Consider the following 15,319-nt stretch of genomic DNA (forward strand, 5'->3'; position numbering starts at 1 on the left):
CTGGGCTATTTTCCCAGCAGAGGTCAGGGTGGTTGAAGTCCCCCAGCAGGACAAGAGCCTGTGAGAGCGGTGCTTCCTGCAGCTGGAGCCAGAAGGCTTCACCAATAGGCTGTCCTTGATCAGGGGGCTGTTGTGGACACCACCGACAAGGTTCCCTTTGTTGCCCTTTTCTCAACCCCAGGCTTTTGACATGCTCATGGCTCTTCTTGAAAGATAAATCTTCACACTCAATTCATTACTGATGCAGAGGGAAACCCCTCCACCACTCCTTCCTCCCTTGTACCTTTTGAACAGCCTGTAGCTGTCTACAGCTGCACTCCAGTCATGGGATTCATCCCACCGAGTTTCAGTAATGGCAACAAGGTCACAACTTTATAGCAGCACAGTGGCTTCCAACTCCTGCTTATTGCCCATGCTGTGAGGATTGATGTAAAGGCACCTCAGCTGGGTTTGATCATGGTCAAGGGTTTGACCCCCATACAATCCATTTGCTTAACAGTTGGACTCAATGATACCTGTGGGTTCCTTCCGAATCAGAATATTCTGTGATTCTGTGTGTTCTGTGCTCTCCAAACAGACTGGACTTTGTAAATCATCAGTGTCACAGAGTATTTCCCATAAGCATGATCACAGCTCAACCTTTGTGTTCCTGGATTCTTCCTAACCTAAGAGTCTACACAGATTTCAATGACAATTACTTCCCAGTAATGCCCACAATTATGCTCTTATGTACAGTTGGTATTTCTCTGCCAGTGCAATCAGGCCAAGTACTCATCTTTACCTCTGCCCACATTTCATTCTATGTCCAGCCCATGTGCATAAGCCCGGCAACAAGAGGAAAAAAAAATCAGTGTCTGAGTCTCCAGACTACCACCAACTACTCCATATCCCTCTCCCAAGGCAGGATCAGACGTGTCCATCACCTACACAAATGCCTACAGCTGCTCCAATTGCTCCTTAAATATGTATCTTCATTAAGAGATAGAGATCCTGACCCTCCACAGTCTACTCTTGTGCTTCCTGCACCTCCCCTCTCCTAATGCTCTGAATCTTTGCACACTTCCATGTACATACTTACATCATGTTCGTATCTACCTCACACTTTTTTAAGGCTAAGTCTGTTTCTCCATATGGGCCTTTGGTTTCTTCCAACTGCTGGTAATCCTCATTGGTACTCTCTGAAGGAAAGGATTTCTTCCTGTCTTTCAGAATTTTTTCAGTATGATGTTGGGTTTCTTTCTTTTTAATGAGATGATGTCTTACTGTATTATATTTGGCTTCTGATTCACATTAATCCTTCAGTTCTAGTATTAGTAACTTCTTTCCTAGTTATTCTGCAATCAGCATTGTCAATAATAACTATATAGGTTTAATACACTGTTCTTACTCAGTTTTGGTCTTGTTTTTTATTACAATTCAGCCAACTACCTTTGGATTTTAGACTTCTTTCTCAAAGTATTCTTTGCAGACTTTATCAGTAACTTTTATGTGGGCACTACTGAACAATTAAACAGAAGGTGACCCAGGAATGACTTTCTCTGAGGTCCACTTTACACCTTTTTCTGATTTTATAATGGATCACCTAGGACAGCTCAGAAACAGCTATCAAAACTATTTTTCACAAATCCACAGACAGAACTTCTATCAAACAGATTTTCTAGCACTTTTATAATAATGTCTTGTCAGACTGTGCTAGAACTCTTATGTGTCAAAATCTAATAATACTGTTTCCTCTATAGCCACAGGGACAGCAAATAACCTGTTGTAGAAGAAAACTAAATTAGGTAGACACAATTTGTTTTTAACCAACGCCTACTCACCTCCTTACTACATGCTGGAAGTTTACCAACAGGTTTTTATGGTTCCCGAGTTTGTGGCATGGAAGTCACTTCCTTCAAACTGCAGTCTTTCTCAGCTTGCACTGTGTTTAACTGACAGCCTGGAGTATAGCAAAAAAGACACTGCCAACCAACCTCTTGGGGGAATTTCTGACATATAAGTTTGGAGAAAAACATTGATTTCTGTGTGTTACACGAGAAAGGAATTCCTCTATCTCTGGAACAGAAGCATGTGAAATTCTTTCCATGTGTCAGTAGCTCCTGATGCTATAGCTGGTACGAACCACAGTGAAAGTAAATCCTGAACCTGAGCACTGCTTTGATTTCCTTCCTGGGTAAGTTTTCTATTATTTTAACAATAGCTTGTCTCAGAGGCCTGGCTTTTCTACCTGACCATTTTTTGCACAAAATTACCTTTGAGGCTCTTGCCTCTGTCAGATTTGGACAAAATAAGCCTGCAGCTCTGAAGTTATCAGGGAAATGCAGTGGTATGATGATGCTCCTCTCGTTTCCATGGGAAACCATGCCCATAAATTCCAGACAAGAGCAGACTGAGTGACACAACAATCTATAAGCCAACCCACCAGCTGTTTTTGAATTTTTAGCAGCTATAGACATTAACTATGACTGAGTAACATTCTTGAATTATAGCTACGCTTTCACACAACAGCTATTTCGAGCTTGATTATAATTCCTTATGAGGATCCATGAATGTCTCAAAAATGGTCTTTTACATGAAGTGAGACGAACTACGGTAAAAGGGAAGCAGGAGGGGAGCGGCAGGTGCAAGGCTACTATATAGCCACAACCTCACTCCCTTAAGCTGGAAGCGCAGTCTTAGATAACATACACTGAAGATCCCCACTTTGCTCTCCCAGAGGTACTTCTGACCCAGTTTTGTCTATTTGTGGAAATACAGGCCACTCATTTTCAGCCATTTCTTGCTACTTGTCTTTTTTGATTCATGCACTTGCAGTTTTCAAATACTCATTCAAGTTGCAAAAACCAGTCTGATATGCAAAGTAATCACTATCTCATTAATTAATGGTCTTCTAGCTAATGCAGTCTCCCTCCTCAGAGAGTCAGAATTGCTGGTATCTGCGTAAGGGAAAAATTATCTTTACTATACTTCAAGGCATTATACTGGCAGCTGCATTCTTCTCCACAAACATGATGTATGAAAAAGCAAACAATATTTACTCCAAATACAGTTTAATGCTGCAAAGTATTACATGTTTTCCACAAACATTTAGTATACAGACTTCAATGGAGATGGAAAGAAACCCCAGCACTACACCACTCCTTACACAGTACTTCTTGAGTTGTTAATGACTGTGAATGGGGCAGGTGTTTGCTACCACTGAAAACTAACCATCCTTTCTTAAAAAACCTGAAGGTTAACATTAAAGGAATGATGGATATCACATGTCAGTATCTACAATATGCTCAACACAGTATTGCATCCCACTGAATAGACTAAAATACTAACTGAACCTAAACACCAGGAATTAACTCATTTCCTGCCGGCAGGGAAAGAAAGCATTCTGGGGCTTTAAAACCTGCAGGTGCATATACATCACTTTATATTGCAAAGTAATAGAGTTCGTTGTGCATAGTATATCAATTTGTATGATCCAGTGCATAAACCCTTCTGTATGCCAATCACATACTTCTTTGGGTACTAATATTATTGTGTAGATGCAATCTGTAAAGCTGTGAATCTTGTAAAAAAATGCATGTTTTTAAATTTTTTAAGTAAGTGTAGCTATTTTCAGAACATGTAAGTTAATACGAATTTAAGGTGAAGTGCAATAGCTACATCTAAAAGTGGTGAGCTGCTGCTACAGTGGAATACTGCAACCAGTTCTACAGTGAAGCTTTGAATAACACATAGTGATCTTTGTTCACAAAATCTATGAAGAGTAAAAAGGCTAAAGATTAGATAATAAAAATACAGGAGATGATTCTTGGCCTGTTATCTGCATTCATTTACTTCTTCAATAGCTGAATGCCCTACTGAGATTTTTTAAATTATAAAATTATTTCTTTGTGAGCAGTCAGACTCTGCAGAGTAGGAGACAGCAACTGACAGCAGATTAACTAGAGCCCTTTGAGTCAGAGGTTACTTTCAAGCAAAATATTAAGTAGAAAGGCTCCAGTCATTTTGAATAGTACATTATGTCTGCAGTTATTAGGTTCCCAAGCAATACTGAAAATAACTTACTTACCATTACATAATAATTTAGCAAACACTATCACGAAGTCTTACTCAAAGTAGGGCCATGTTAGGCATCAGAAAACTTAGCTGGGTTCCAGCCAGCAATCCTATCTGTATAAGGATTTAATAATACAAATTTTAATACCTGAGAACTCTTTGAAGCTGAGCATTTCATAATCAGGGAGAAAGGAAGGAAAAGGACAGAACAGCTGTTTCAAAGAGTAACAAACATCACTACATGAATTTTTACAAACAGGTTTCATACAAAAATTTTATCACTCTGTGTCAAAAAAAAGGTGTTTCAAATCTACTAGCAAGTGGTATAAATATGTACTGTTCCATTGGAAAGATTTTGCTGCTTTTATGATTTGGCAGTCATCTGACAGTAGTCTGCTCATCCACTTAACGATCTCATGAAGAAGTCGTATCTCCCACTAACAATTTGCTTTAAGAGTATCAGCATACACCTCACTTCTTGCTTTCTAAGCATAAATTTGAATATAAAATTTTAAAGGTCTTAAAATTCTTGAAAATTAATTCATGCCAAAGTTCATGCTAAAAGCCACTCTCATAAAGATTATACTGTATAGAGTACATTTTTGCATTGATAAAAAACAAGTACAACTTGAGATGTGTTAGCAAACGAGAAAATCATATTTCATGGTCTAATACTAAAAAAGGAAATAACACTTATTAATAAAAGTGTATATTCAAAGCCTTAACCCACTTAGAGTTCGGATGAAATGTTAGTAGACCCTTTTTTCTCCAAAAGCTGCAGCAATAAGCAGCTACAATTGCTAATATTTAAAAAACATGCCTGCACTTTGCACCATTTTTTTAAACAGGCCTAGTATTAATTGCTTGTAAGAACTATAGCCATTCCTGAACCTCAACACCAATAATCTTAAAACTAAATGGACCTAGACATCCCTTATCTTTACAAAACAGACTGAAAACAAACAGAAAATCTGAATCTTTCACAAGAGTGCAAGACTCAAATATCACATCTCATTGCTCACTGACATCTAGGTCTTCAGCTTGGTTTTTAAGCAGTTATCTACTTTTTTCCTAAGTATAACCAGTGGAGCACTGGACTATTTTTTACATCACTTTGCAATGCGTTGGTGAGAAGTCAGCTCTCAAATTAGATGTGCAGCTAGGCACCTATGAGTTTTTATAGTTTAATCACACTGCCAATCCATGCTGACCTGAGATCTTACTGAAGTTAATGTTCACACTTCTGTGAGTGCTTCAATGCCAAATTCAAGACCAAAAGTGTCTGTAGAGGTAGAGAAGGATTTCTGTGACATTTCTGCAAGAAGGAAATATGCGGCATACAAGTATTCACAGGACAGTGGAAATACAATAAAATCCTTGAACTTCTACCTAGTTTTAGGGACTTCTGTCAGCTCCCTCGCATTTACACTGCCTAACTGCACTTACAGAGTTATTCTGCTGCAAACACTGATCTCCTGTTGTACTTGGGGAAGCAAACATGTGTTCTGTGATCCAAAGCAATGCACAGCCTGGGTGCCACACCGGGCTGGGAGCAGCATGGGCTATGAGCACACTCTTGTGGCCATGTGCAAGCACACCAAAATCAGAGCTAAGAAGGACACAGGATGGCATGTAGGCATCTTGGACTGCCTTCTTTCGCAAAGAAAGTTACAAAAGAAGTGGATCAAGCACCAGAGGTGACCTACCACAAAAAGATCTTTCTTTGACCTTGGTATTTGAAAAGAGATTTTATCAAGAGAAATGCTACATCAAAAACACAGTGCAAAAAACAGAGGAGCCATTTGTTACTTTAGTGTTCAAGTGCCCCCATGTTCCTGCTTCCTCTCTCCTCTTCAGAGAGGAATGAACACACTTCCCTCCTCTTCCTACGACACTTGAAGTGCTGCCTATCTTAGGAAGAAGAGAAAACACAACACTAGTCATTTCTCATTATATAAATATTGTCCGTGCTGGAATTTAAGTTGAAAATCCATCCCCATTCTATGGCTTCCAGCTTCATGTAATCTTCACAGATGTTTTTTTGTGTGCACAGAGGAGAGTGACGTAGGGAACTCCAATGAATGCCCACCTTTCACTGGGCCAGAACTTTATGACAGGGCCCTGCTCAGGGATCTCAGAGGCAGCATCGAAGTAAGCAAAGCAGACACATCCCAGATATGCCGCAAGGCAAATCAGAATGTGCCTGAGAATAGCCATCCACACACCAAGAAAGGGAAAAAAAAGGAAAGAAAAAAAGAATCAGTAACATAAATTCAGTAAAGCAATCAACTACATCACCATACTTTAAAATCAGTCTGTCCTTCACAATCTTCTCACAAGCCCCCCATAGGATTGCTGTCTGTCCTTTGCATGGAGGCAAAGAATATAGAGAACAAGAAAAACTACAAAACTGTTTTATCCCTGGTCTAAACAGGCTCCAGCTTTTTGGTTTCTCTGCACCTGACAGATTTGTGCAGAAATGCTGAGATATGGCACCTCAAATAAGTAACTATGATCTGCTGGATAGTAAAAGAGAAAAGGCATCAAATTCCTTCACTGCTCCTCCACTTCACCATCATTAACTAATCACTAATCCTCATTCATCATGAAGATTTCAATCATTATCAATGGCAGTGTAAGTTTTCATAGTCACAGCTACTGTTTTAGTAACCAGTATGGCAAGGAATTCAGTTACAATTACTGAACCTAGTGGCTTAAGAATCTGATCAGGCCAAAGAGACTCCTAAATCTGCCACCTTGAATAGCCTAAGACTTGCTCTGGGCTTATAAAACCTTACCATCAATTCTGTCTAGAACCAACCAGAAATAGCCACCAGGCAGCATAGAAGGGTAATGTGATGAATCACATTTAAATCAAACTTTGGACTTTATACACAACACTTACCATACACAGTGCAAATAGGGGAAGTTAAATGAGGACCAGATCTCACAAAACGCTTTGTCACTGATCCAGCAGAAAAGTGCTAGCATCCACCAAAGACCTGAAAAGAGACCCAGTTTGTATACACGCAGGTTTTCACACCTAAGGAGAAAAACATAAATAAATAGTTATAAAACAGTTCCAGACACATATCATTAAAATGACTCCACCATAAATGTGCTTAACAGATGAACTTCGCTTACAGTAAGTCTGGCTCTGACACAAGGCAGTGGTGAGGTAACAAAACAAATCTTTTTATCAGTAGCTGTGTTTTGGGTATTGCCTTAAATACCAATGTGCCAATGGCGGGCAAACATCAAACTATTCTCATACCTAGGGAGGGGTGTTCTGGACAACTAGCGATTAGTTACACATGCTGTTCATTAACAACCAGCCATGCAGCAAGTGCTCAGATTTGCTTCTATTTGTTACTGTATGAAGACTCCCGTTAATGCTAAGGCACTTACATTCCTCAGTGAGAGGTACTACTGCTGCTAACAGCACTGAACCATGTACCTAAGCAGATACACACATGAATATTGTTCCGCTACTGACCTTGTCCACAACTAACTTGTGTGCTGTTTCCAAGTGTCTTTGACCACAGAAATACACAGAAGGATGTCTAATGAGAAAAGATTCATGAACACCTTTACAAAACATTGTTTGGAGAGGCTTCCACTGTATACTGAAGCAGTGGGCAGACCAGGGTAATGTAGCTAACAGAAAAATCTCTATTCTAACAGATGCCGTCAGAATGAAGACATTTTGTTCTAACTCAACTTGTTTTGATGGACACATGCAACATATAAGAGCATGCGTAAGTTGTAAAATCTTTCTCAGACACTGGAGAAGAGGTGAAAAAGTTCAAATGTTAATATTCCTCTGGTCTTTTTTGCAGTGGGTAAAGAGATGGAAAAAAAGTCTCTGGACAGCTGCTGGTATCACTGTAACAGAAGAACTCTCTAAAATGTGGAAACCAGTCTCAGGTTCTTCTCTATTTGAATTCTGGTTTTATGGTTTCTACAGCCCTCCCTAACTGATAGCTATCCTCCAAAATGTAGTGATTAACCTTATCTTTGTCACTCTGACTCCATCATATTATTCATCTCAGATGACAAAGTCATGCAAACTCACAGTGCAATTTTGAGAGCTGGAACATCTTCCACATGTGCTTGGGCCTTGCTCCACATTCCCACTACCATCCAGACTGCAACCATGCCATCACCTCACCCTTACGCACACTGTACAGAAGAAATGCTGTCCATAAAGTGAAACCCCTGCCCTGATTCCACAACAAATAAACAAATTTGAGTTAGATCGGGTTGCAGTGAGAGGTATATTGCAAGAACACAGAAAATATCTGACCTCCTATAACGTCCTAGGGAAAAAAAATCCTTGTCAAAAAATGTCTGAACTGCCAAGCAAGTTTATAGTAGATTTGCTCTTGCACATAGAAGAAGCATTTCTGATCTGCTGTCACAAGCACTGAAGACAGATCTAGTGTATCATCTCACAGGTGTCCTAAGGATCTGAGAAGGCAATGCTGCCTGCATTCAGAAGAATTGTACTTACCTCTTCAATTCAGCAATGAGCAAAGCTGTGCAGGGAACACCCAGAGTCATTAGCGAAATGTTGTTAATGGCAGGCTTAATGAAGGCCAGGCAGGTGGTAACACCAGACAGGACACCCACAGCAGCTTTAAATCGGCTCCTGAATAGAGTTCATATGGGCAGAAAAACTGCTTTTAATTCAAAACTAAACCCAGAAATTTTAAAATTACTTTAATATGTTACAAAATTTAGGTCCACCTCTGCACACAGAACTGTACTACCTCAAAAAAGTTCTGTCTCATCATTCTTCAAGGTTTTAATATGGATTTTTAGGATATCTTCTTATTGTTAATGCAGCAACTTCTACAGCCATGTTACAGTCTGCTTTACTTTCCTTTACTTCTTTAGAGCCTTCAAAGATACTGAAACTCACATGCTAAGTTAGAACATTTTCTTAATCAAATTCAACAGCAGGTGAGAAATTCCCAGACTTTTTTATAAGACTAAGATTTGGTATAGTCTTAGCAAAAATGAAATCACTATTGCACCCTATGTAGACAGCCTGACAACCTCTAAATTAAATATATGTTAACTGCTGTTTAAACTTCAGGTTTGCACTTCAAACAACTCACTTCCGGTCTGTGGCTGGGCTATGGCAGGTAGAGGACCATCACGCTGCCCTTCAACTACTGGCCCATAGCTTTTTAAAACATTTGTTGTCCAAGGATGGCTCTTCTACATATGAAGTAGGGTCTCAATATATTTGTACAGTACCATTCCATGGCCACAAGTGTCATTAGCTTCACCTAGGCTCATTCCATTTGCTTTTTGCTTTAAAGTTTTTATTTCTGCTGTAAAGCAACAAGTTACTTAAGTAGGAAGTTCTGATCTGACACGAACGTCTTAATGAATAAACACATCACAAACTGGTCATGACAGATAATAACATTTTTAGCATTGAAAACTCAAAGTGTGATGAGGATGAAGAAAGTGAAGAGCACAGGGTAGACATAATACTTGAGGACTAGTCAGGCAAAGCAAAAAACCTGAAAGTATTAACCAAACCTGTTCTAGGTTAGAGTTTTGTCTTGGCTTACAATGTAAGGTATGTATTCTATCACCACCTACAGCACCTTCTGATGGGCTGGTAATGGTTGGTCTTCTGCAACAGCTGCCCAAAGCGAGCCAAAATCAGCCTCAAGCGGGGCCATCTCAGCTAATGGGCCATCAAGGACTCCCCAGAATGACTGATGGAATTACATCATCCCATTGTGAGATGCCCCGCTGTGGAGGAGGAACCAAACAATCCTACCTGTATATAATGTGGGGCTTGTGACACCACGATATCACCACTGGATTCCCAGATGACAAAGCTCTCGATAACCACTATTCTGGAGTCTCTGGACCTCCAGAGAAGGACCAGACCTTTCTACAGGATCACTGCTTCAACAAGACCATATCCATCTCTCCAATGGGACTGCTGCCACCACCCTGACCAACAGGGTATCTGGTCGTATTCTGACTCTGTCAGTTTAAGCCAGTGTTTCTGTACTATTGCCTTTATTGTGAATTTTTTCTATTAAATTTTAATTCTGACCTGAAATCTCTCACAACATATTTGTGTGGAGTTAATTCCTCTCGCTGGTTTGCCTTCAAACTGTCAAAAATAGGTTAGAAACTTATACTGTTACTAGTAATATTGTTAAATAGTTAATAATTGTCATGTTAATAATGCATGTACTGTTAAAAGGTTTGGTTATTATATTGTAAAAAGGGTACTGTGTTACACCTAAGTAAACTGCACCGCCCCCAAGCAATGACCCAGCCTGGACAAAACCCTTAAGAACCAATCAGTGCCTTAACCTTCATGCAAATGAAGGATCCAAACAGAGACCAATCCAAAGTGACAAAAAACGGTATAAAAAGGAGGCATCCAGGTCAGTGAGGCATGCCGCTCGACCTTAAACAACGGGAACATCCCTGCTCTGAAGAAGAAGATCGAGCGCCAGCTCTGCAGCATCCACGCTTGTCGCTGACCAGGAGCCCTCCTGCTCTACTTCCCCGGACTATCAGCATGCGCTCTACCTGTGGACTCCTACGCTTTAGGCCACATAATAAAAGCTGAAATCACTTTAGAACCAGGAGTACGCTCCCATTTTTCACAAAACCAAGATGGGTTTGTTGCCCAGAATGTCTGTATACTTCAGAAAGGAATAAAGACCTTCCTAAAAAAGTAACTGTCTTGATATATTCTGTGAGAAGTGGAAGGATACAATAAGATCTTTCCTCTCATCTCAGTATTTACAGTTTTAACACAAAGTTCAACAGAAACAGCGTTCTACCACAGAAGTGTTGTTATTCCTTTAAAACCCAATAGTTTAATATCTTGGTCCATATTATGAACATACCCTGCAGTATCAGAAGACAGTAGTTGATGAAATGTATCCTCTAGGTTTCTGGAGGCTCATTTACAGAGTTTACAAAAATTACACGTAAATTTAGGACTCTTGAATTCTTCACTTGAACTGAACATCACATCATAAACCAAAAGACACCAGTAAAAACCTGTTTGCTTGTTGATGATTTTCTGTAATAGCACTATACTGTAATACACAGAAGTACTAAATTTACACCAACGCAACAAAGCCATTGAACCACATAAAATCTTAGAACACATGGCGTTGGAAGACACTCAGCAGGATCAACACCTCCAGCTCCTGGCCCTGCACAGCACTATCCTCAAGAGTCACACCATGTGCCTGAGAGCACCGTCCAAATGCTTCTTGAACTCGTCAGGCTGGTGCTGTGACCACTGCCCTGGGAAGCTGTTCCAGTGCCCATCCACCCTCTGGGGTGAAAAACCTTTTCCTGACATCCAACCTAAACCTTCCCAAGTCAGCTTCAGGCCATTCCCCCACGTCCTGTCACTGGTCACCACAGAGAAGAGACTGGTTCCTGCCCCTTCTTTTCCCCTCATTAGGGTGCTGAAGACCACAGTGAGGTCTCCCCTCAGTCTCCTCTTCACCAAACTGAACAAACAAACTGACCTCAGCTGCTTCTCATATGGCTTCCCCTCCAGGCCCTTCATCATCCTCATTAACCTCCTTTGGACACTCTCTAACAGTTTAATGTCTTTCTCATATTCCAGTGCCCAAAACTGCCCCAGCACTCGAGGTGAGGCTCCCCCAGTGCAGAGCAGAGTGGGACAATCCCCCCCCCTTGCCAGGCTGGCTATGCTGTGCCTGATGCCCCCTAGTAACACAGTTCTTGTGCTCGAAGCACGAGCTCTGGCGGAGAAAGTCCAGCTGTGTTACTTCTGTGTGTCGCAGAAGCGACTTTGGCATCAGGAAAAGTGCTGCTGGCTGAGCCAGCTGGCTGGCTTCTTTGCAGAGGGAACATGGCAGGAGGCGATGGTATCGGCTCACGTTAGCTCGGAGACAAAGGAAGAAAGAGGCTGTTCTGGTCTGGCTCCTAACAGGTTTATTGTTAGAAGTTTCGCAACCCGAACAAGCTCGGAAGAGATGGAATGCGATGGGATCCCTCCCCGAGGCTTGTCCTCAGTTTTATAGGCAATTTGAAAACCCCGGTGAAAGGGGAAAACAACCACTGAGTTACAAGCCAAGGGGAGGATACAATTTAACAAGAACCACTGGGGGAAACCGAGAGGCGGGAGTTATAACAAAGAACCAGTGAACAACCAAGTAACCGAGAATTTTCCCGAAGCGGGGGAGGCGGCTTGTGGCCGGGCACTGCCCGGGGGGTGCAGCTTAGGCTTCTGAGCCGCCCCTCGACCCACCCTCTGAGTCTGCCTCTTCGGGAAACTCGATCCAGGGGATGGGCTGGGATTGATTGGCATCACGCTGCCCCAGCCCTGCAGTGGGCTGGGTCACCGCAACACCCCAGGACAGGGTTGGCCCTCCTGGCTGCCAGGGCACTGCTGATTCATGTTCAACTTGCCATTGACCGGGACCCACAGGTCCCTTTCCATAGCACTGGTCTCCAGCCTCTTATTCCCCAGTCTGTCCATACATTCAGGATTGCCCCATCCCAGGTGCAGAACCCAGCACTTTCTCTTGCTGACCTTCACCTGGCTGGTGATTGCTCTCATTTGTGGAGGCCTCTCTGCCCTCAAGGGATTTAACAGCTCTTCCTAATTTAGAGTGGTCGTTAAATTTACTTAGTGTTCCTTCAAGTCCTGTGTCCAAGTCCAAGTCATTTATGAAGATGTTGAAGAGAATTGAGCCATGCACAGAGGCTGTATACAGTAATTAAAGGTACATTCTACCCAGTGCAAGCTATTTTGAGGAATGGTCAGTCTAGGCACCAAACTTCTCTCCATGCATTAGCAACTTCTAATCTGGCAGATGTCAGGAAAAAAACAACCAAACAAAACCCCCAACAATCAAACAAACTCAAAAAAATCCTGCAGAGAGTAACAGTGTAAGACGGCAAAAGGCAGAAGTCTCAGCAATCTTCAAAGAGAACATTGATGCTGCAATTCAAGCCTCTCCATTACGTCAACTTCTTTACTGCATAAAAGAACAACATGCACAATGGTTTTATGGTGGGGCAAACCACAACCAAATGGTTTAAACTGGCTATAATGTTTTTTTTTTAAACGTGCAAGAAAAAGAAAAAAATTCCTTTGCAACAATAGATTTCTAAAGAAACACTTAGCCTTTTAATACCTAAACACCATCCTTAACCACTGCCTTAAAAATTCAGATGAACATTCAACTGACTTTCACGGGCTCACTTGTATATATACACTTCAGGATATACAAAAGTGAAAGATGGCTTCTCCTACATTAGCTGTAAGTTATATAAACTACTCATTGTAAAAGTCTCCCTAGAATCAACAAGAATAGACAATTCCAGAGGAACTGTCATCTCATCACCTGAAGACGAATGACCAAAGTCATCTCATCTAATCACCTGAAGTTACAGGACACAAACCCCACCATCAGCAACTGCAGACTCAGGAATTCTGAACAAAATGGGCTGAGTGAGATACAAGCAACTGGAAGAGAATGGAGTAAAATACTCCAGTAACAAAAATAGCAGTGATAGTGGTAAGGTTGATAACTTGGTGCCATTATGTGCAGGTTTAGCACAAGAAGTTTCAAGAAACATGGAAGTGTAGATGTATGATTGTATGATTACCTGTCATTTCGAAAAACTCTGGGCAGGTATCTCCTAGGGAACCACATGGCAAGAGCACACATCAGAACCCAGAGAATAGCCAGCTCATCCAGCATCTGGCCCAAGAAACTGAGGGTGGCATGAAAATAAACAGATCCAATTCCTGGAAGAATGAATCAAAAGACAGTATGAACAGCTGCAGTACCGTAACAGACTGAAACACTCTGCTTCTGCTTAGAACTTCACAGGAGATGGTAGCTACCATTTGGTCTAGAAAAGGTTATAAAAAGCACCAACTTTACTAACAGGCAATCTACCTCATCATACCCTCATTCATCATGAAGAAAAGTATGTTATGAAAGTACATTACAAAAGCAGCAGCTAAAAATGTCAGCTACTACTAGAAAAGATGTGCATGAAGAAACATCAGGTGAAAAATTATAAAGCAAAACCAACTAAGAAATAAAAGCCAAATGCTGCTTCCAAATTTTCTCAATAGCACAGGAATGGGTAAGACAAAGATAAAAAACAGCACCTGATGACTACTCCATGATAAAGGTTTACAGGTGGAAAGTGTCACACTGCCCCAGAGGGCTCTGATTACCCCCTTGAAGTACCTCCAGGAATGAACAAGCTTCCGAATCTCACATCTACATCTTTGGGCCTTCTCAGACTGTACTTCTCAGTACAGTCTATTCCTCTCTTCAGTTGCACTGGCACTTCAGCTCTCATTTAAGCAACAATAGAGGAAAGAGGGCCAGCACTGCTGTAGAGTAAACCCAAACACAAAAAAAAAGAAAGTATGCAAGGAAGGATTGGAAGGGAACAGAACTATAGCTGAACTTCCCACCAACCTCAGTTTGCAAAAGTCATTTTACCTCCAGAAACTACGGCTGCTTTGGCTTTAAGCATGTACAAGAAAACGCTTCCGTAGAGGTCAGGATTGCTTTATTTTAAAAAACAGTCAAGTGCAAGCAGGAAAAACCAGTGTCCTCTCTCCGTTCACACATGAGTTGACAAACACAGACTAACCAACTTACCAACCATGACTAGCAGAATCCATATTAAATATATTCCACTGTTGAAGCAGATTGCGTATTGACGGAACAAGCACATACATATGGGCGGTAAAATGAAAAACAAGACGTTGCTTATCTAGGAAAGAAAAACAAAGTCTCTCAAAGACAAAAAATAAACAAATCTTAAATATCCATAGGCTTTCGAAGACATCCATAATAACATTTTGTCATTCAGTGAAGCCCCAGCTCAACAAATTATGAGCCCTTGTTTCTGCCTATGCTGAGCTGTTTTTGCAAAAGCATCAACTTGTTTTGTTTAACATCATTAAATTAGTAACAGCATAAAAACTTTTGGCAATGTAAAATGTGACTAGTCATCTTTAAATCACAATTCAAGTCAGTTCCCAAAGGAGTTTTATTGGGAATCTACAAATATTCAAGACTGTGGTAATTCAGAAAGTGTACAAGATCAAGGTACTGAGGACCAGTGAGTGACCTGTCCTCTCAATGGCTATCAAGCCTAGCATGGAAAAAGCACTAGAAGTACTGGCACTAGGAAGAGCTAGACAAGCTTTGTGGAAGTCAATTTATTGAGCAATAGCTATTGTCTGGAA

The 15,319-nt window shown here is 41.0% G+C and overlaps 1 protein-coding gene across 6 annotated transcripts in view; it reads right to left on the reverse strand.

The window, feature by feature from the left end:
* ACER2 (alkaline ceramidase 2) overlaps positions 1-15,319 on the reverse strand; it is a 43,950-nt gene that overhangs the window by 21,589 nt on the left and 7,042 nt on the right. For 3 of the 6 annotated variants that reach the window (XM_039566725.1, XM_039566727.1, XM_039566729.1), the window contains 4 exons: positions 14,727-14,841; positions 13,708-13,849; positions 8,567-8,704; positions 6,959-7,096 (listed from right to left, as the gene is read on the reverse strand). In XM_039566725.1, the coding sequence (XP_039422659.1) occupies positions 6,959-7,096; positions 8,567-8,704; positions 13,708-13,849; positions 14,727-14,841 (533 nt within the window). Of the gene's footprint in view, positions 1-3,033; positions 6,257-6,958; positions 7,097-8,566; positions 8,705-13,707; positions 13,850-14,726; positions 14,842-15,319 lie in introns of those variants that run through there. The other 3 variants (XM_039566726.1, XM_039566728.1, XM_039566730.1) reach the window with 2 other exon arrangements.

This window comes from Corvus cornix, chromosome Z (assembly GCF_000738735.6).
Source record: "Corvus cornix cornix isolate S_Up_H32 chromosome Z, ASM73873v5, whole genome shotgun sequence".
Taxonomy (NCBI): Eukaryota; Metazoa; Chordata; class Aves; order Passeriformes; family Corvidae; genus Corvus; species Corvus cornix.